The sequence below is a fragment of the Fusarium proliferatum genome (genome assembly GCF_900067095.1).
Source record: "Fusarium proliferatum ET1 genome assembly, contig: FPRO_scaffold001, whole genome shotgun sequence".
Taxonomy (NCBI): Eukaryota; Fungi; Ascomycota; class Sordariomycetes; order Hypocreales; family Nectriaceae; genus Fusarium; species Fusarium proliferatum.
In genome coordinates this window covers 2,964,009-2,983,048 of record NW_022194790.1, presented here as the reverse complement: position 1 = coordinate 2,983,048, position 19,040 = coordinate 2,964,009, and the positions used below count along the sequence as shown (strand labels likewise).

Sequence of the window (19,040 nt, the reverse complement as noted above, 5' to 3'; positions counted from 1 at the left end):
ACACATGGTAGCTGAGATGGCCTAGACCAGGTATAGTACCTAGGTGTAGTGTAGTATGTACTGTATCTCCAGTATCACCGAGTTAGTAGACGGTCTGCTCGACCATTGCGAGCTGGGTTGTCACCGCAAGTCTACGAATCTCGCCTCCTATGTTACCCAACCTTTACTAAATCTGCACCAACAAAAAGAGAGGCAATTGCTGGAAAAGGACAAGAAGCAGAATCAGTTGAGAGAGTGCAAGACAGAAAGAGAAGGGGAAGGGCAACAAAAAAAAACAAAAAAACGACTCGACGTCACTGTTACAACTTAGATTGCAGAAAAAGCGTCAATAGTTCTAAACTGCTGTCGTTGTTGGGCTTCTTTTGTCCGCCTAAGAAAAAGCTCCCTCGCCACCCCCACCAAGTCTACAAGCAACAGCTGCAAGCCCGGCATCACCGCCCCGCATCTAACTCTGGTGCGCTGGTGCTGGTGCTGGTGCTGGTGCTGGCGCTGGCCTCCCCTTTCCCTCTCGCTCCCGTTCGTTTATTAGCTGCTTGACCTGCTTGACCTGGTTACCTTGATTCATTCCTCTCCTCTCTCTCTCTTTTTCTCTCCATTAACAACTTCTTGATCCTTCTCCTCTTTCTTCCTCCCCCCCCAAAGGCTATCTGCTACTCCCGTTGGCTCCCATCGTGCTACTCTAATTCCACCTCATTAATATTCTCCACGATTCGACCGACTGACTCCCTTCACAATGGCCAGTGCTATCAAGAGTGCGCTGCCTACCCACCTCAAGCCCAACAGCGGCGATGAGCAGGGCAATGAGCGTCGTCATGGCAAGACGCGCAGTCACATGGTGAGTTGATGTGAATCAAGAAAGATACTGCTTTACCTCCCCATCATCACATGCCACACCATACAAAACAGATGCGATTGCGTACCTTTGTCCGCCCACGGCGAAGCTTCACTGTATCTCAAAAGCTCATTCGTGACGCTCATTATCAGTCATATGGATGTCGAGGCACTTGACATGGCTGCAAACAGGCTCGCTTTTCCACATATCTTCACATTTTTCAGATGGACTTGGTTACCGCTCGCGCATGCACTCGAAGCTTCATGGCTTTAAAGTTCCTCGATGAGGGTGCAAAGCTTCGTCCTTCTCTCTTCTTCAAAAACAGCCTGTATCATATTCTTTACCAAAAACAATACTAACCCATCATGCTCCAGGCTTTCGAGAACACCTCCACCAACGTCGCTGCTGCTCAGATGCGAAATGCTCTGACCAACCTCGCCGAGACCGTCAAGGATCCCGAACAAAAGAAAGCAAGTCCTTCAACTAGAAACGTGTGATTCCCGAATCAGTCAAGACTAACCAGACGGCAGTTGTTCGAGACTGAGATGGACAACTTCTTCGCCCTTTTCCGACGATATCTTAACGACAAGGCCAAGGGCAACGCCGTGTATGCCTCCCTCCCGACCAGATATATGCCACAATACGACAGTTGCTGACGATAGTTTAGAGACTGGGATCGCATTGCCCCTCCCGCTCAGGGTCAGGTTGTCGATTACGAGGATCTTGCCAACACCGAGTCTGTCCAGTTCCTCAACAAGCTCGCTGTTCTCAAGCTCAACGGTGGTCTGGGAACCTCCATGGGTTGTGTCGGCCCCAAGTCCGTTATTGAGGTCCGTGACGGCATGTCCTTCCTCGATCTTTCCGTCCGGCAGATTGAGTACCTGAACCGTACCTACGACGTCAACGTCCCTTTCATTCTTATGAACTCCTTCAACACAAATGACGACACTGCCGCCATTATCAAGAAGTATGAGGGCCACAACGTCGATATCCTTACCTTCAACCAGTCTCGATACCCCAGAGTATACAAGGACTCTCTCCTCCCCGTCCCCAAGGATAACGACTCCCCCATCAACGAGTGGTACCCCCCTGGCCACGGTGACGTTTTCGAGTCCCTCTACAACTCTGGCATTCTCGACAAGCTTCTCGAGCGAGGTATCGAGATCATCTTCCTTTCCAACGTCGACAACCTGGGCGCCGTGGTCGACCTTCGCATCCTCCAGCACATGATGGAGACAAACGCTGAGTACATCATGGAGCTGACCAACAAGACCAAGGCCGACGTCAAGGGTGGTACCATCATCGACTACGAGGGCTCAGTCCGCCTGCTCGAAATTGCCCAGGTACCCAAGGAGCATGTCAATGAGTTCAAGTCTATCAAGAAGTTCAAGTACTTCAACACCAACAACATCTGGCTCAACCTAAAGGCCATCAAGCGTGTGGTAGAGAATGACGAACTCGAGATGGAGATTATCCCCAATGGCAAGACCATCCCTGGTGACAAGAAGGGCGAGTCCGATATCTCTATCATCCAGCTCGAGACCGCTGTCGGTGCTGCTATCCGTCACTTCAACAACGCTCACGGTGTCAACGTTCCCCGTCGACGATTCTTGCCCGTCAAGACCTGTTCCGACCTGATGCTGGTCAAGTCTGACCTCTACACATTGAAGCACGGCCAGCTTCAAATGAGCGCCGCTCGCTTCGGTGACGCGCCCCTGATCAAGCTTGGTGGTGACTTCAAGAAGGTCTCAGACTTCCAGAAGCGAATTCCCTCCATTCCTAAGGTGTTGGAGCTGGATCACCTCACCATCACCGGTGCTGTCAATCTTGGCCGCGGCGTAACACTCAAGGGCACTGTTATCATCGTCGCGACAGAGGGCAGCACCATCGACATCCCCCCTGGATCGATCCTTGAGAACGTGGTTGTCCAGGGTAGCTTGCGCCTGCTCGAACATTAAATTGGGAGCTTGTTTGGATGTTGTACGGTTCTGTGGCAGACTGTCTCAGTATCTTAACTTGTCACGACCTTTCGAGGTGCATAAGATGGACAACGCATGGGCAGACATGTCATGAGGCTTGAGGATTGCAATGTTTATCCTACGGTATGGAAGAAGAGAAGCAACGTCTCCGAATTGGTAGACATGGGAGCCTGATTCAAGCGTCACACCGAACGCTTGCTGGGAGGGGTATGGAGGATAGGGTACACTTTGAGCATGTACGTACTTGGCAAAACAGCATTAGCTTGATACCTATACATAGGTACAGCACATTTTTAATTGAAAAGGACAAATGACAATTTCTCGACAAATGAAGGGTCTCAGGGAAATGTGCCGGACAAGGTCGTCGACTCATGTTGGGACACGCCACATCATCTAACCTGGCACTGTCGATTATAGACAAAACCAGTCTTTGTATTAGTGGTGTTTCCTTGTAAATGGGGCTAATGGAGCCGATAGGCCCATAGTCGGCAGGCCTATTCTCATTTCAGACCAGATCTTAACCTTAAAATCATGTAGGTTTGCAATTACGGTTTACCAGCCCCTTTGGCTTGTTCAAGCTTCAGGCGGACCAACGTCGTCGTTCATCGGACGCATGACGACGACGACGTTGAGGATTGTCTGGCTAAGTCTTTGCGAGGCACAGTCGTATTGGAAAAGTTTATACATCCTTGGGTGGCAGGGTGGCTCACCCGTACTGCCGAAGGTGTTGCATGCGGTCTGAGAGCAGGATGAGCAGGATGATGGTGTCAAAACACCAGGTTGTTTGAAAGTGAGACGCGGGGCGAAGGGTCTGTTTCGACCCAGGAGGCTGGAGGATCATAGCACAAGACCGTTTACATACAACAACCTTTTGCCTGTTTGCTACCTCGATTTGACGCCTACGGCCTATCACAAACGCTGGCAAAGTGAAATCAAAGGACTCGGATCGGCACTCATGACGTTCCACATCAATGAGGCATTTCCTTCGATCTTGAGTACAGTACCGAACCAGGGTCGTGGAAAGCTTCAACGCACCTCGCACTAAAAACAGCTACCCATCTCCGTAAGGTTTGAATCCTACCCTGAGTGAGGAGTCAGTATCCGAACCGATGGAACTCTCCAAGGTGAAGACATTTTTAGCATGTTTGATATGATATTCCAAACCGAATGCCCAGCCGGAAAATCCGGGCCTAGATGAGTCCGTGAGGTTGATATAGGAGATAGGGGATGGTAAAGATATTGCATGAATAATATCGTGAGAGCTTGGCGAGAATAAGCATCCTCAACCAACCAAGGCTGTTAGCACAGGCTGTGGCTATCCGACTTCTCGAATCGGTCTAGTTCGGAGAGGGTGGCCCCGTCGTTCCATTCCATCGAGCGGCAATGCACGTCTGCATTTTGTTTGTGGGGTTGAGGGAGATTCTGTGAAGAAGGGGAGCACGGTGTTGGTTGATGCGAAATCCGGACTGGCCCAAGTAAGGCCAAAAGTTGGGGACCCCAGCCTGATTACCTCCTAGGCCATCTGTGATAATGCCTGCAGTTGCAATTCATGGCTCATTGACCACGAAGTGCCTCTGATCCTTGAAGAGCTTCTGAGTTATCATGCAATGTCCCCATGTCTTGACAGATTTGACTTCCACCGCAGGTAACTGGGCCGGTGTTTCTGAGTGTCGATAGTACGGGGGAAGGCGAGACAGCAAACAGAGAAAAGTCTTGCTTCAGCCTACAAGGCTGTGTGTGCCCAGACCCTCTGGATCGTCGTGGAAGAGACACTCATGGGTCACATTACGGCGATGCTCGGTAAGACTAACGGTTGCAAAACAATAGCCGCTGATGGCCATCTGTTGAGCCGTGGTGTGGCGGAGGCCATCTACGACTGGTTGAGGTGCAGTATTCATGCACCATTCATGCTGTCGCTCACTCTTGTGCTCCCCAGCCTTTCCCCCAAGCCGTGAGGGGATGTGTCTGTATCGATCCCAATGAGCTTAGCATGAAGCTTTTGCGACCGTCCATCGAGTTCAAGCCACAAAAGCAACGTCAACAATAAACATGTCCGCCTAGAAACCGCTGCCATGATCGACGAACCATATCGGTCTGTATTACCATTGCAGAAGGCTGGAGAGACGCTATCCCCAGTGCACTTACATGCAGCGTTAGTTGAGTTTGGTGGAAAGAATGCATGGTACGTACGCTATTGCGTATTTTGTTGACTTACGTAGCCATCAATGTTAAGCAGCCCGCCAAGGTTCAAAGAATGTATCCCAAGTCGTTCTTTTGCCTTCCTGGGTGTAAGTCATGCTATTGCATTGAATACTGGTATGCCTTACAGGAACATGCCACGCTTGGTGATCCATTGGTGACGTGTAATTGAGCAAGTGAATAATTTGCATGATGGCGCCTGTTTGTTGTCTCTGCTGCCCAACATTCAGCTGTAGCAACGCAGCCATAGCGGGCGCCATCTACGGGTAATGATTCACTCTAATTTACAGCCACCTAGACACACACACACATTAGCCAATGTAATAACAGTTTGATGAGACGCGATAGGCGCTGAGATGGCGACTCCTAATTGTAGTCTACTATCGCGGATAATTTGATTCGAAGGTTGGTCCATGCCGAGAACGCCGCTTGATCAATATTTCCAAGAAACTTGCAAGAGTCATGGCAAAACTCCCAAGTGCTTGCAGGGAAGGTTTTCAATTGAAGCTCGTCATTGGGACTATTGAGAAGCCGGGGGGGCAAAGTCATTAAAGTACTTCCCAATGTGGTAAGGTGATCACGCCAGGGATACCAAGTTTTCAATAGCGGCAAGCATCCAGACCGCCGATGAAGGAGCAACAACTGCAGCAGCCGACATGATGAGATTTTCCGGATGTTGTCCAGAACCGTTAAGGACAAGGGTCTTAATGTCGGTTGCGATTCAAAAGGCTCGATTGCATGTGCTGTGAATGAAATAGGAGGATACTGACAGAAATCATGTCATGCCCACAAGGACTGTGTCGTTGATTGTTGATATGTTGAATCAGACACGGCGCATCTCATGAAATCAATACATAACTAAACAAAGACACGGCTGCCTTGGCCGAGTCGCATCACATCCCACCGGCGAGCTTACGACAACATGTTTGACAGTGGTAACCTAAATCAAGGCGGCTATCGCTGGTGGAAGGATAGGGTAGCTGGCCTCGCCCTCCCAGAGTTGGTCTGTAGTGCAGCAGCTCCGGTATACGCCGGAGAGGCGCGGTCAAAAGTGTGCTGCTGTGACCACTGCCAGACTAAGGCAAGGCTGACAGGAAACCCTTGATAAGGCCTAGAGCGAGTCGAACTGGGGACTTACTTGGCCAGAGGGAAAAGGATTCGCATATATCAGAGCTCGCCTCATGACTGGATTAGAATATCAATTCCACTACTCCGTACAAGGTGACCGCTGAAGACTAGCGACATGAATCAATTGAGGTCGCTAGGGGGGTCAAGGCTCGGTGCAAATAGAGCCTGGAAGTCAAATTGTGATGGATCGAGGTCTCATGTCGCTAATGATGCTTGCTTGGCTTGGTGGGCGCGTGCCCGCTCTGGCTGCCAGGCACAGCAATCCTAGAGGTTGTCCGTAGGTCTTGCAGGTGGAGCTGGCATATCCCCGTAGCCTGGAGGGTGAATCCACAGAAAGCTTGGAGTATAAGCCACAAAGGGCATAGCGCTGGCATGCACAGAGGACGCTAGGACATGGCTAATTTGCGTGGCAGGGATCTGATAGGGTCCGTTCTGATTCGGGAATTGGAAGGCCGTGGCTGGCCTGCCAGTGGATGGAATGCGATGATGTAGCGAGATAGGCCAAGAAAGAATGGCATGGGTTGAGAGAGGAAAATGGATTATCAGACCAAGGCAAGCTAGGTATTGACAGGGAAGTGGGGGACGGGGTCCTTTGAAAGAACCTGGAAGGGGAAGGGGAAGGGGAAATGGAAAGCGAAAGGAGGAAGGAGCTTGAGGAGGACAGGACAAAGCTCACAATTGAAATCAGTTGAACCTGCGGAAGGAGGGCAGGTCCAGCAACCGCTACCTGCGCTACACCTCACTCTACCAGTCACCCACCCCTCCACCCCCTCTGCTCTGCACATACACCCTGGCCCTTAGTTCGGTGGGATGGGATAGAGTAAGTTGGTGCCGTGGTCTCGTGGGATTAGGTTGGATTGGATTGCCATCGGTAGCGTCTGAATGTATCCCCTTTATTGCTCTCAATATTGTCACTAGCTCTGCGTTCCCTTCATTATAATAAGCCTCCCTCCTTCTCTCGAATCTCCCTCCTTCCTTCTTCTCTATCAACGCCTCAGTCAATTCGCTACTTCGTTGTGCCTCTTTCCCACTACCTAATGTAAGTTGCTACCTTCTTCAGCCTTTCCTTATATGGACAACACCCACATACATCGAACTTCGTGCCTGGGATACCTAGGAAGAAGGATGCATTCAAGTGCAATGCTACTCAGTTGGGCAACGGCGACGGTAATGGATGGAAGTCAAACAAGCTGGCCACCAGCTGCCACTGTCAACTGCTGGTGACAACAAATCAGCCTGGCAAGCCCACGCACTGCCTGTGGCTTGTTTACACAACTCTCTTCGTTCAGCCTGGAGCACCCAACTTGAATACTGCAGCAGCAACATCATCGTCATCACACACGCCATTTGCTCATAGTCTAGATACTATTTACGAGTTATCGAATCAGTTTCAGAATCAAGAACTAACCCGCCTGGTAGTAATACTCAGTCATTCTTTCAACCTCAAACCAAACCCCACCAACCTTCAAAATGAAGTACACTCTCGCTACCATTGCTGCCCTCGCCTCCGTGGCCCTGGCTAAGCCTGCTTTCCTCAACACCGAGTTCGATCTCACTGAGGGCAAGCCTTACACCATCCGCTACTCTGGCTGTGACGATGGCTGCACCATCATCCTCCAGAACGGCCCCTCCGATGATCTCTCTGACTACAAGACCCTGACCAGTATGTCTCACCATTATTGAATATGCTATATCTTGCTGACCCAACGATAGCCTCTGCCACTGGTGACTCTTTCACTTTCACCCCCTCTGAGCTTCCCTCCGACACCTACAACTTCAAGATCACCGACAAGGCTGGTGAGGTCAACTACAGCGCTCAGTTCCCCTACAAGGGATCATACGCCGCTCCCTCTGTCACCAAGTCCGCTACCGCTACCGCTGAGACCACTACTGCCGTTTCCACCAAGGAGGCCACCACCCTCGCCAGCGTCACCAAGTCCGCTGAGGAGACCACCACTGTTGCTAAGCCCATCATTCCTACTCATGCTCCTTCCAAGAACGCTACCACTCCCACTGCTGCTCACCCCACTCCCTCCAAGACTGGCAGCGCCGGCGGCGAGACCAGCGTCCCCAGTGTCCCTGAGAGCGGTGCTGCTCGCATGACATCCTCGCTGGCTCTTATTGCCGGTGCCGTTATGGCCATGGTTTACCTCAACTAAGTTATGGACATAATGTTTTATGCGCATAAATGGGATGAAGAAAGAGCGGTTTGATGAGACTCCAGTTTCGGGTGTATAATTCTACTTTAATGATGGCCTTTGTTTTATTCTTTTCCGGTTACCCCATGAGGCGTCGCGGCCGGCTATATCCACCGATGAACCCTGCTTTAGCTTGTCTGGGAGGAAGAAAGCCTGGTATTTAGAAATCAATTAGACTCGATATTGGTCTGCTTTTAAACAATTGTTTGATCTTGCTGTGATGTGAGTGGTCTCTTGTGAAAATATCTGTAGGTCATAATACCTCTCATGTCATTGGTTGTGGGATTAGAAGCAAAAACAGTGCTTCATTCAGCATGTTTCCAATTAAGCTGTCACCATCCAAGAAGCCTCTGTTCTACCTATGCTCAAAGCTTCTGTCCTGGCGAACCTATTGTCCTATGTGGAGAACAAACAACGTTTACGGTATGTCTTTGCCCTGGCTCCGAGTTCCGTCGTCCGAATTTCCCTTTTGTCTTGTGTTAGTTACTCTCTCCACACCTCCAACATCCTTACTTACATGCAGGTTCCCGGCCTGATCTGCCATCCCTTCCTGCGGCCCAATTGCTGTTTCAAAGTAACAATTCAACGGGACGAATGCCAAATCAATCCCTGGACCGACGGGTATGCAACATTGCCAGGGGCACCCTGCTATAACGGCGCATGATATCAGTGGACATTCTACAATCTCCGCCTCTCTTTGATGCGTCCGTCTTCGATTACAGCCTGGACATCATCAAAGAATTGCCGCACTTTTATGGTTCCAATCTGACCTTCCGTTCGATGCCGAGATATGCTTCGTTATGTTGATACAAAATGGTTACCCATAGTGGGTATTTTTTTTCCACAATGCACAGCAGTTTCCAGTATTTGCCCGAAATTCGTCGCACACCGGTAATTAAATGACATGTACAGGGCCATCCAAGAACTGGAATGCTGCGCGAGACAGAGCGCGGAGTACGCCTAATGCAGCAAACATCGCATGGCTCGAATTGCTCAATGACGATCGTGTCCTTGCAAGTTGTGGAGGGCTTGTGTTACATTTCACAGTTTAACCGTGGAGATCATGACCAAGTTTCCAGTCAAAAGTAATGGATTCTTTTCGATGTAACCGATCTAGCTAGTCTGACTTGGATGATCTGATTGCACGCCCCTTGCGTCAGCGAGCATTCCTGTTGTGTGTGTGTTTGTGGCTGTGGCGGTCCTGTCTTTTCTTTCATTGATCCCATCTTGAAACATACTAAGTAGCTAGTTACTGCTGAGGGTTTTTGCACAACAAAGTAACAACTGATGCAACAAAAGCACGAGTGGAGAATTTCGTAAGAGCATAGACAACAGATGCCATCATCGTGCATGAGTTCAGATGAAAAGCAAAATCAAAAGATACTGTAGATACTGTACATGAAACGCGGAACCGTTCGGCGCGTGGCAGCCCAAAAGACGATAGACAAACTGCCGGCCGGAAACAGACAAGGAATCCATGCCCCAAGACATTCCTTGGTTTTTCAAACTCAAAAATGAAATTTTTCTCCCGCTGAAATTATCATTGTCGCGGAGTGATTCGCCTCTTCTTGGCGACGAAAGAACTTGTCGTAATATCAGCCCACGCTCCGATTCCGCAGAGTCCTTGATCATCTTGGACAAAGGTGTAGCTGTAGCTGAATAAGCTATCGCTACCGACGGACATTTCACAAGCACGGTCGCGCACCACGTGCGAGCCGGGACTGGCAAGCGAGCCTGAAGGCCGGGTATCCTGGAGTTCCAGGCGGAGCAGCTCGGACGCCGTGAGATCGGCGACGGACACGGACACGGACACGGACACGGACGCCGGAGCGGGGCATGTGGTTTCGGAGGCGGCGGAGTATGTGCCGACAGTGGTCCAGCCGCTCATCGAGAAGTCGTCGGCTTCAGAAGGGGATGTTCTGATTGCCGCGGTGCGCTCGAGAACCATGGATGTAGACATATCTATGGTGGGGGGAGAAGAATGTTGATAATCATCCATGTCCATGACTTGGCCGTAATAGTCGAAGATTGAAGAACTGCGGTCTTCAGCAAGTATGGACGACGAGAGGGACATGGAAGAATCCGAGTTGTTTTCATGCATATCAGAAATAGTCATGCTGGCCATGTTGATGAGCCCAAGAAACCAGTTGAGGGACCTCTCTCAGGTATACGTCAGATGTGGTGGAATGTTGTTCCAAATCAAGCGACAAGATAGACGTCGTGATACTCAGTAATGCTTGCTTAGCTACGAATGTCAGCGCGTAGTCGCCCAGGGCGAAGCGCCGGGCAGCACAAGCGTTGACTGTATGTGTTTCGATGAGTTGGTTGTCTCGCTGTGAAATGTTCTGGAAACAAAATACTGACCCGAGGAGGTGGGTGAGGCCAGAGCTTTTGAGCTCATGAACCCCTTAGCCAACACCATAAACCATTGACTGCATAAGCCTATGATCCAGCCTTTTCCATTCGTCAATCGTACCGAACGCCATGAATGATGCGTTGGCAATGCCCCTTGCTTGGTGCACTTCTGACGCGGTCTCGATCAGAACAGCCTCAAGAATACGGTACGTGGAGAACAAGTGTTATTTGCATAGTGCCATATACTAAAATCTATGTATCTTTGGTATCGTCATCTCTTGAAAGTGGTGTCATTGCTGCATGACAGAGCCTCCTCTAACCCCTTTTGCATTAGACATGAAGTACTGCTTACCTATCAAAGGCAACCGCCTCATTCTCTTTTGACGCCCTGCTAGAGAGAGGAGGTCTAGGAGGTCTATTTTGGGGAAAGGGGAGTTTGCTCCTTTTATTATATCTGACTGTATGACCATGCAGAGATAGATATGTCTAGAGCCCAGTGTGGCTGGCAGTAGCACAGGTTTCTACCCCGATTATGCTAATAATCAAAATACCACTGTTTTTCGAGTTCCCTAAGTCTCTCTTGTTTAACTAGTAACTTGTGCATTGGTCACATCAAAGTCTGGGTGTGATACTTGTTTCCCTGGCATGACTAGTATGTAAGATGATTGGCTGATATAGAATGTACTTGGAGGCTCTCTCTCTCTCTCTCTCACACACACACGCACACAATATTCCTGCGATTTCGCCCTGTTTCGAGTATTCGGAGGCAGGTGGCTCTTCGTTGGTGCCATCAAGCCCACAGCTTAAAAACACCAGTGTCTCTGAACTGTATAGCATAAGTCTGAAACTCGTTATCTCGCCATGCCCGATAGTCTGGATATTGAAATATTGATAGACCTCCAATAGACGTAAGTTTGAGAGTCTAAGCCACTGTACTACTGATTGAAGTGTTTTGCCAACTTCGAGGTATTACTATCTGAGTTGCCATTCCCCGCTCCTATTCATATTCGTGCTCAGAAAATCGTCTTTTTATTGTACTTCGTTGGCGCTATAAAGGGAGACTGCCTGAACGTAGATCTGGGCTCTATTCTACGTACTGGCGAGTGTTCAAGAGGAATGCTGTACAGTCACGAAATCAGGTTGCATCCTGCCAATTGCGAGTTGCATGGAATATATTAATTCGCCATGATCGCTGAAGGCCAACTTGTATGACTTGTGTGATCATGAGGCACACTTCTTGTGACTGCTTCCTGTTGATGCTTGCCTTGAGACCTGTCGAATATGGAGCAATGGTGATCAATTCTGGAAAACGAATGCGGGATAGAACAAGAAGAAAGATGGAAATTGTTATCATAGGTAAAGACAAGACAGTTCCTAGACACAGCAGGCTCTTCGCGTGAGCAAAAACGCAGGCAACGATTCCTGAGTAGGTAGATATGCTTCTGTGCCAATTTAAGGATCCCTCTGCTGTTTCTGAGCGGTATCAATAAGAAGGGCTAGCATTTGCACATGTTACATTACCATTGTCCCAACAACTTTGGATGAAGTGTTCAAGTCGCGCTAATATCCGTAACGGCTGAGCCAAACTATACATTACGTTCTCTTCTCTAACCCTCCAGCGTAGCGGCCATGCTCCCCTTTCGTCGTAAGCCGGGGGCTTTAAACTTCCTGACCACCTGATATGACCTATCGAGCTCATTCTCAACAGCACACCTGATTCTTAGGGCGGCTACGGCAGGCCACACGCTCCTCTCGCCTCTGAGAACCCAGTAGTTGAGGGTCTCTCGTGTCGGAGTTTCTAGTAATCGCACAAAGTCCCCTGCTGTCACTTCAGGCACGAGAACCATAGAGGCAGCCGGGACTTGTTCATCGACCAGGAAGCGGCGGATACCGGTTGGCAGGAGATTTAGTGTGTCCAACTGACTTAGGCGGTGCCTTATCTCCAGCCCGACCATGCGTACGAGAAAGGCAGATATCTGTGTCGTCTTGCTCCGCGACTCTACTAAAGATGGACCATGCATATCAGACTGAATAAAGGGAATGAGATACGGTCGAGCTTGGCTGACAATGAAATGATTGACGTTGAATAACTCAGCAATACGTCGTAAAGGCGAGTCTCGATCGGAGTAGGATGTGTGAGTCCAATGTCGAAAGTCAATTGTGTTAGCTGGCGCCCACGGTACAATGTTGCCGTGGGCGTCCTTGCAGAGCATAGTCGTCTTGCTGTGGCCATAGAGAGAGGGCGATGAGGCATTCGACGCTACAGCAGCCGTCCAGATCAACTAAGACGACGAGTCAGCAGGCTTCACGAAAAGTCAATGTTTCAAGAACATACCACATTAGGCGCGGTCAGATAGTTGAGGAGCGTCGGTACACCCCCCTGGCCCTCCGTCGCAACAGTTATGTTCAGCACCCTCTTGCTCCGGTTATAGGCCTCCTCGAAGGTCAAATCACCAACATTGGCCCTCACACACTCCTCCAAAACAGTCACGTCAAGAAAGTACCCTTCTTTGGAGAAACGCCTGATCCTCCGCAACAGAGTTTCCCACCGTGACCTGAAGGCCTGAGCCGTTGAGGCCTCCCCGTTCTCATGACCATGCTTGGAAGCAAATGCCGAGAGGTCAATACCATCGCCACTCAGAACAGCCGGTAGCTCATCTTCAGTATGAATAGCGACCAGAGCCGCGATCAAGGCGCCTGTAGCCGTTCCCGTAATGATGCGCGGGAGTAAACCACGCAGAAAGAGAGCCTTGACAACGCCCAAATGGCACATACCAAATATCGCACCGCCTTGAAGGACGAGTGTACTCCTCCCGAAAGCCTGTCTTGTATCGTGGATACAGTCCAATTTCATCTGCGTCGTCAAGGATGGCCCCGTGCCATGTGTAGCCGACGGAGTTGTAGGCAGGGCGCGAATATCCTCCACTGCCTCGGCAATCTGGGTGATGTACTCTTCTATAAGATACTTGGTTCCGGCAAATGATCGATTGTAGAGTTTGGGTGAGGTGATGTTCCCGAGGTTTCGAACAAGGCCGGATCTCAACAGGTTGACGAGCTGCTGAAAGTTTCCGTCTTCCCGCGCGGTCGCGAGAGAGTCTAGGCGTTCTGCAATGAGTCTCCAGTCGTAATACTTAGAAGCTGGATTGTTCCTCCTGTAAACTTGTTAGCGTACCGCATCTAAAGTAGGCAGACATGACATTTTGTGAGCAGACTTGCCACAGATCAAGGCCCAGGAGGTTATCCAGGTGTAGCGCGGCCTCCTCCCAGTCCTCAAAGGCCTCGGCGGTTCTCAATAGATCCAGCCATAGCTCAACGGGGCTTTTGCGCGCGTACCAGCTCCGCAGCTTCTGCAACGACATAGTTAGGAACGACAAACGTCGCGTATCACGGATAGGAGGAACAGAGAGTTTACCCTCTGCCAGAAGCTGGCCACATCCACGACGACACCCCATACGGTGATTACCACCCCCATTGCGCGTTACCGAGGGCCGATCACAAGCACAAGCACCATTTGCGAAGTGTCTTGTTTTGCGAGCGTTTAGCGACGAGACGGCACGCACCCAATGTACCTTGGGAATAAGTCATAAACGCTGGAGACTGGGGGGGCTTCTTAGGATGTTTGGGTTCGTGGATCAGAAGATCGAGATATTATTTTATAGGACATGCAAGATAAGGTAGGTAGGTTGGGGTTGAGTTTCGTAGAGCTCCCCGCAGCTGTTCAACAAAGTATTCCAGCAAGGTAAGGCAATGCTTGACGCTAAATCGGCATGTGATTGCCAATGAGATCACCAGTTTCGAGACATGGAATCTCGGAGATTGAGCCACGCTCACATGCACATACTTGTATGGCTAACTAGTACCTATTCATCATCAGTGTCGCGCGAACAATTCTTTTTGTGACAAAGTGGTTTATTTGGTATATCGCGACTTGTTGTATTGGTCAAGGATTCACGCAAGGGATTCAGTGAAGATGTGGCTTTGCTGTTATTGCCTCCAAAAGTCTAAGATATAATACAAAAATAACCAGTTTCTGCGATACTCTGTCTTGGAGACAGTTTGATATAATCATATTATGCAGCAATGGCCTCCTTTGCACACCATGCAGATACCCATCTCATTTTCTTTGAAGCTCCAAAGATGTCCATTTTAGTCGTCGTCATCGTCGATGACATTTCTCCTGCGGGATCTTCCTGCCACTTGTTCGACTTCGCTGAGATCATCCTCGTCCTCACTGCGATCTCTTGTCCTCTGACGTTTGGAGCGTGGCTTCTCCTCTTCGTCGTCATCGGGGAAATCATCTTCGTCGTCATCGTCACCTCCGCTTTCTACTTCCTCGTCGTCACTATTGACGATGAAGCCATCGTCGAGCGAGTAGCCTTCATGCCGACCAACAGCATGCTCAAGCTCCTCGTCTGATTCCTCATCTCTCCGTCTTCTAGGTTTGCCCGACCCAGGTGCGCCGCGCTTGCGAGAGCCTGCCGCGCCTCGACGGCCACCTTCAAGGTCCCCAATGGACAGTCCTCCTCGTGATCGGCCATACCCACCATCCATCTTGGCAGCAGCGTTCTCGCGTCGCCTCTGTGCCTTCATTCTTTCCTTCTCAGCCAATTCGGCCTGCTTCTTCTGGAGTTCGGGGTCGACAGTAGTTTGGATGATCATGTCAGTTGCATTCGCAGGCTTACTGGCGACAGCCATCCTCTCCGCTAGGAGAGTCAGCGCGTCGTCTCCAACAGCTTTGTTGGGTCGAACATTGTATTGCTCTGTGATATGCCCAACCGTCATGAGGATGTTGCTGTGCAACTCAGCGGCAGCAGCGTAGTAGTGACCGTCATTGACCTCGTTGTAGGGCTTGTCTGGTGGTGGGGCGAGCGCCTTTCTCTGGATCTCATAGTGCTCTCCGCCAACGGAAATGGTCACTGATCCGTCGCTCCAGTGAAAGATGTTTGTGTTACTCTTGAATTCGCCGGTGCTGTGATCTTTTCGTACTCGAGCGACATGTTTAGGATGTTCAGCTTTAGCATTTGCCAGGTCGAATTCTGTCGGTTCAAACGTCTCGGGATCGTACACTTCAGGCATTATCTTCATGAACTTGGGGATGCGTAGAATCCGAAGCTATACCGTCAAAGTCAGCGCCAAGGGGCTTCTCAGAGTAAGTAAACATGCATACCGCGCCATCTTTAGGCTTCGGAATTCGATGTCGATAGGTTTCGACATTTTGAATCGCTCGTTCTTTTGTCTGGACCTGGGTCTGGTCGTCGTCATCGTTGCGATACCGCGCGTAGCTGTCTCCTTCTGGATCTGAAGCAAGTTCATCATCCTCATGGACAGGCTCCTTGGTAGGTACGACATCATCGTCGCCATCGTCACCGAAGAGGTCGTCGCCGCCTTCGTCGACTGAGTCAATTGGGTCTTCTATGTCGGACATGTTGTAGGTTCTTTGCGGTGAAGGAGAGTGAACTAGACAATGGAAGAAAACAGTGAAAGAAGCGGTTGGTTTGCGCGCAAAGTGAGCTTGCAGTCGCGCTTTACTTTCTAGCGACCGTGGATCCGTTTACCTAGCTGATTGTGGCTCTAGGTAGGCCTGAGGTTGGGAGGTAGGTGCACCAGCCACTGCAACATCCGTTTTGTCGAAATTCACAGCCACAACATGTGCCACACATAAACAGATGACAACCTACCTAAAATTCCTCTGCCTCAAGTTAGTGGAGACGAGAACGAAGAAACGAGTGTGCTGCAGCGTCAGGAGGTTTGAGAGGAGGAAGAGTGTGGCAGAGAAATGGCAGGAGTGTCAAGATGATCCCTTCGAATGCTCTGAAACAGGCATGGCGCGCTTCAGGTGACAAACAGAGCCAGTCGCGTGAGACGAGTAGGGAGGCTTCTGGAGACGGGATGCGATGGGTGCGATGCACTAGCGTGATGCCCCGTTGTGGCGCTCATCCGCTAAAGTTACGGGGTACTTAGCCGCTATTCATCAATGGAGCCTGGGAAGCCCAAGCCCCGACACCGACACCTCAAAAACCCCCTTTCTCAAACCGACTCCAGTTGCTGATATCGGATTTGATCTGATATTGATCCTGACAACAACACGCAGTCTCAGTCAGGCGGAAGACAATACCAACGACCGCTCAAGCCACCGAATACACCCTAATACCGACTCGAGCGCGTTCTCCCTCTATTTGGGAAGTCCTCGTGGAATCCTTCTCAGGCGCCTTTGCTCACGATTTCACCCCGCCTTTCTGTCAACCATGTCGAACCTCTTTTCTGGCATGTGAGTATATATCTTCATTCTTCATCAGTATCATCTCAATTTGTCTTTTCTCGTCATTGGGCCCTTATTGTCAGCATCGCTTCTGTGTGGCTTGTCTCTGGACCCTGCCACTGTTGTTGTCATGTCTTCATCATGAATCCTAAAAGAGCCGCCGCCTCTTGTACAGGTAAAATATCTATATCCACCAGCCACGACCCTCTACTCCTATGCGAGTGCAACATTGCAAAATCTTCATTTCGGATACACTCAAACCTGGAGCCAATACCCTTGCGCACTCCTTGTCGCAGTACAGGACAACTACCGAGAGACTGAAGACCTACTGTACACAATCAGACTCTCTCATCATGTGGTCCCCTGGTACACTAGTACTTTGTTCAAGACATGCCCCAAAGGTTCATGAGCTGAAAGCATTCATATCTTGGAGCCTCTGAAGACGTTGCTTTAGGATACCTTACGAGAAACTGATCACTCTTAAAAACTCGCCATGATGGGCATTCTCTGGCAGTGCCTATTGGACTTCATGGATAGTTCCTCACTCATATATCATCCTTTCCTATCATCATTCCTCTCCCTTGCAAGGGCGCCACGCATGGCGCTTTTCTGCGGCTGCCATGGGCGGATCTGCCAGTGTTTCAACCATGTGTGCCATTTCAAGCATAGTGTGCTGTCACATCCATGGATAGGTGCTCGCCTACCTTACCTTACCTGTACCTGTACTCACTTGAAGTGACTTTTTCCTTACTCAACTTGGTCCTATTTCGATAGCATCTACCTCACTACATTTGCTAACATAACATCACCAGTAACGCTCGGTTCCGAGGTGGCTCAGCTAAGCCTTCTTCTGGCCCTCAAAAGAGCCCAACTGGTTCTACTGCCAGCCAGCCTCCCCCGCCAGAGCTGCCTACTCAAGGGAGCCAGTCTTCCTCAACTAGTCTAGCTCCCAAGGTCCCCCCTCTGCCTAACTCTCCTTCACTCGCCCAGACCATTGGCATGGATGACTCCAGCGGCGTCATGAGCGGTGACGAACTAATCTCTTCCTATCATCTTCCTCGACCTCTCCCTCTGTGGCTCAATGCCCAATATGCTAAGCACATAGTAAAGGGTAATTTCATGACACTGAGTGCCCGACCCAAGACGGTCGAGCAAGGCGAGTGGATTGCACACCAGGGTAAGATAACTTTGATATCACAACGAATTCTTACGGGTCCTAACGCCGTTCAGTTGTTGAGCATTATCGCAACCTGTGGAATTTTGTTAGAGTTCTCCACGAAAAGGAGGATGATGGTACATCCATCTGCAACTCTACCAGCTGCCCACGCATGTCTGCTGGAGCGTAGGTGATCAACACTCTCATCAGACCATGCATTCACTTATGCTCGCTAGTAACCACTCCTTTACTTGGCTCAACCGTAACAGGGAGCCTGTTGAGCTTCCCGCCTATGAGTACATGACTCTTATGCAGCGATGGATTTCTGGTAAAATCGACGACACCAACATCTTCCCAACTGACCCTTCTGGTGTCTCGTACGCCCACAACCCCGCCATCACCACCACACCTTTGTCCCAACTCTCGAACCCTGGCGAGCCCGAGTACATCGGAAAGCGATCAGGATTCCCTGATAAGTTCGTCGATATCTGCCAGATGATTTTCCGACAAATGTTCCGAGTCTATGCTCACCTCTACTGGGCTCATTTCACCGAGCCGTTCTACCATCTCAACCTGGAGAAGCAGCTCAACAGCTGTTTCTCACACTTCGTCCTGACGGCTACGGCTCTGGATATGCTCAAGCCCGCTGAGCTGGAGCCCATGCAGCCTCTGATCGATCTTTGGGCCGCCAACGGAACTTTCCCTCCCGAGTCCAAGGCATATGAGTATGCCAACATCCGCGCCGGCGAGCGTCTTCTGCAGCTTTCCAATGTCCCCCAATAAGCATGGACTAGTACCGGTGTAGCGTAACACGAAAGGCGGAGAAGATGGGGTATTGATCCTGTGGATCGACTCCCATGTACACAATCTGGAGGGCCTGTATCCAGCCTGGAGTCGGAAGGTTGATAAACTAGGCAGCTTCAATGGGACCGCA

At 50.2% G+C, this 19,040-nt stretch overlaps 6 protein-coding genes across 6 annotated transcripts; 3 read left to right on the top strand and 3 right to left on the bottom strand.

The window, feature by feature from the left end:
* Positions 1-733: 733 nt before the first annotated feature.
* Positions 734-2,790, top strand: FPRO_01101 (putative UTP-glucose-1-phosphate uridylyltransferase; the record flags this gene model as incomplete). The annotated part of the gene is made up of 4 exons (XM_031219070.1): positions 734-835; positions 1,207-1,323; positions 1,363-1,439; positions 1,500-2,790. The coding sequence occupies 4 exons, from the start codon at positions 734-736 to the stop codon at positions 2,788-2,790; spliced, it is 1,587 nt and encodes a 528-aa protein (XP_031075371.1).
* Positions 2,791-7,608: 4,818 nt separating this feature from the next.
* On the top strand, positions 7,609-8,297 carry FPRO_01102 (uncharacterized protein; the record flags this gene model as incomplete). Its single annotated transcript, XM_031219059.1, has 2 exons — positions 7,609-7,801; positions 7,852-8,297. The coding sequence occupies 2 exons, from the start codon at positions 7,609-7,611 to the stop codon at positions 8,295-8,297; spliced, it is 639 nt and encodes a 212-aa protein (XP_031075370.1).
* A 1,579-nt stretch (positions 8,298-9,876) lies between these two features.
* FPRO_01103 (uncharacterized protein) lies at positions 9,877-10,461 on the bottom strand (the record flags this gene model as incomplete). Its single annotated transcript, XM_031219048.1, has 1 exon — positions 9,877-10,461. One exon carries the CDS (start codon positions 10,459-10,461, stop codon positions 9,877-9,879), a length of 585 nt encoding a protein of 194 aa, XP_031075369.1.
* Positions 10,462-12,298: 1,837 nt separating this feature from the next.
* FPRO_01104 (putative TGL5 Triacylglycerol lipase involved in TAG mobilization) lies at positions 12,299-14,163 on the bottom strand (the record flags this gene model as incomplete). The annotated part of the gene is made up of 4 exons (XM_031219037.1): positions 12,299-12,973; positions 13,027-13,843; positions 13,911-14,038; positions 14,104-14,163. The coding sequence occupies 4 exons, from the start codon at positions 14,161-14,163 to the stop codon at positions 12,299-12,301; spliced, it is 1,680 nt and encodes a 559-aa protein (XP_031075368.1).
* A 674-nt stretch (positions 14,164-14,837) lies between these two features.
* FPRO_01105 (uncharacterized protein) lies at positions 14,838-16,116 on the bottom strand (the record flags this gene model as incomplete). The annotated part of the gene is made up of 2 exons (XM_031219026.1): positions 14,838-15,803; positions 15,859-16,116. The coding sequence occupies 2 exons, from the start codon at positions 16,114-16,116 to the stop codon at positions 14,838-14,840; spliced, it is 1,224 nt and encodes a 407-aa protein (XP_031075367.1).
* Positions 16,117-16,936: 820 nt separating this feature from the next.
* On the top strand, positions 16,937-18,889 carry FPRO_01106 (uncharacterized protein; the record flags this gene model as incomplete). Its single annotated transcript, XM_031219015.1, has 4 exons — positions 16,937-16,959; positions 17,763-18,127; positions 18,181-18,292; positions 18,343-18,889. The coding sequence occupies 4 exons, from the start codon at positions 16,937-16,939 to the stop codon at positions 18,887-18,889; spliced, it is 1,047 nt and encodes a 348-aa protein (XP_031075366.1).
* Between the last annotated feature and the right edge of the window lie 151 nt (positions 18,890-19,040).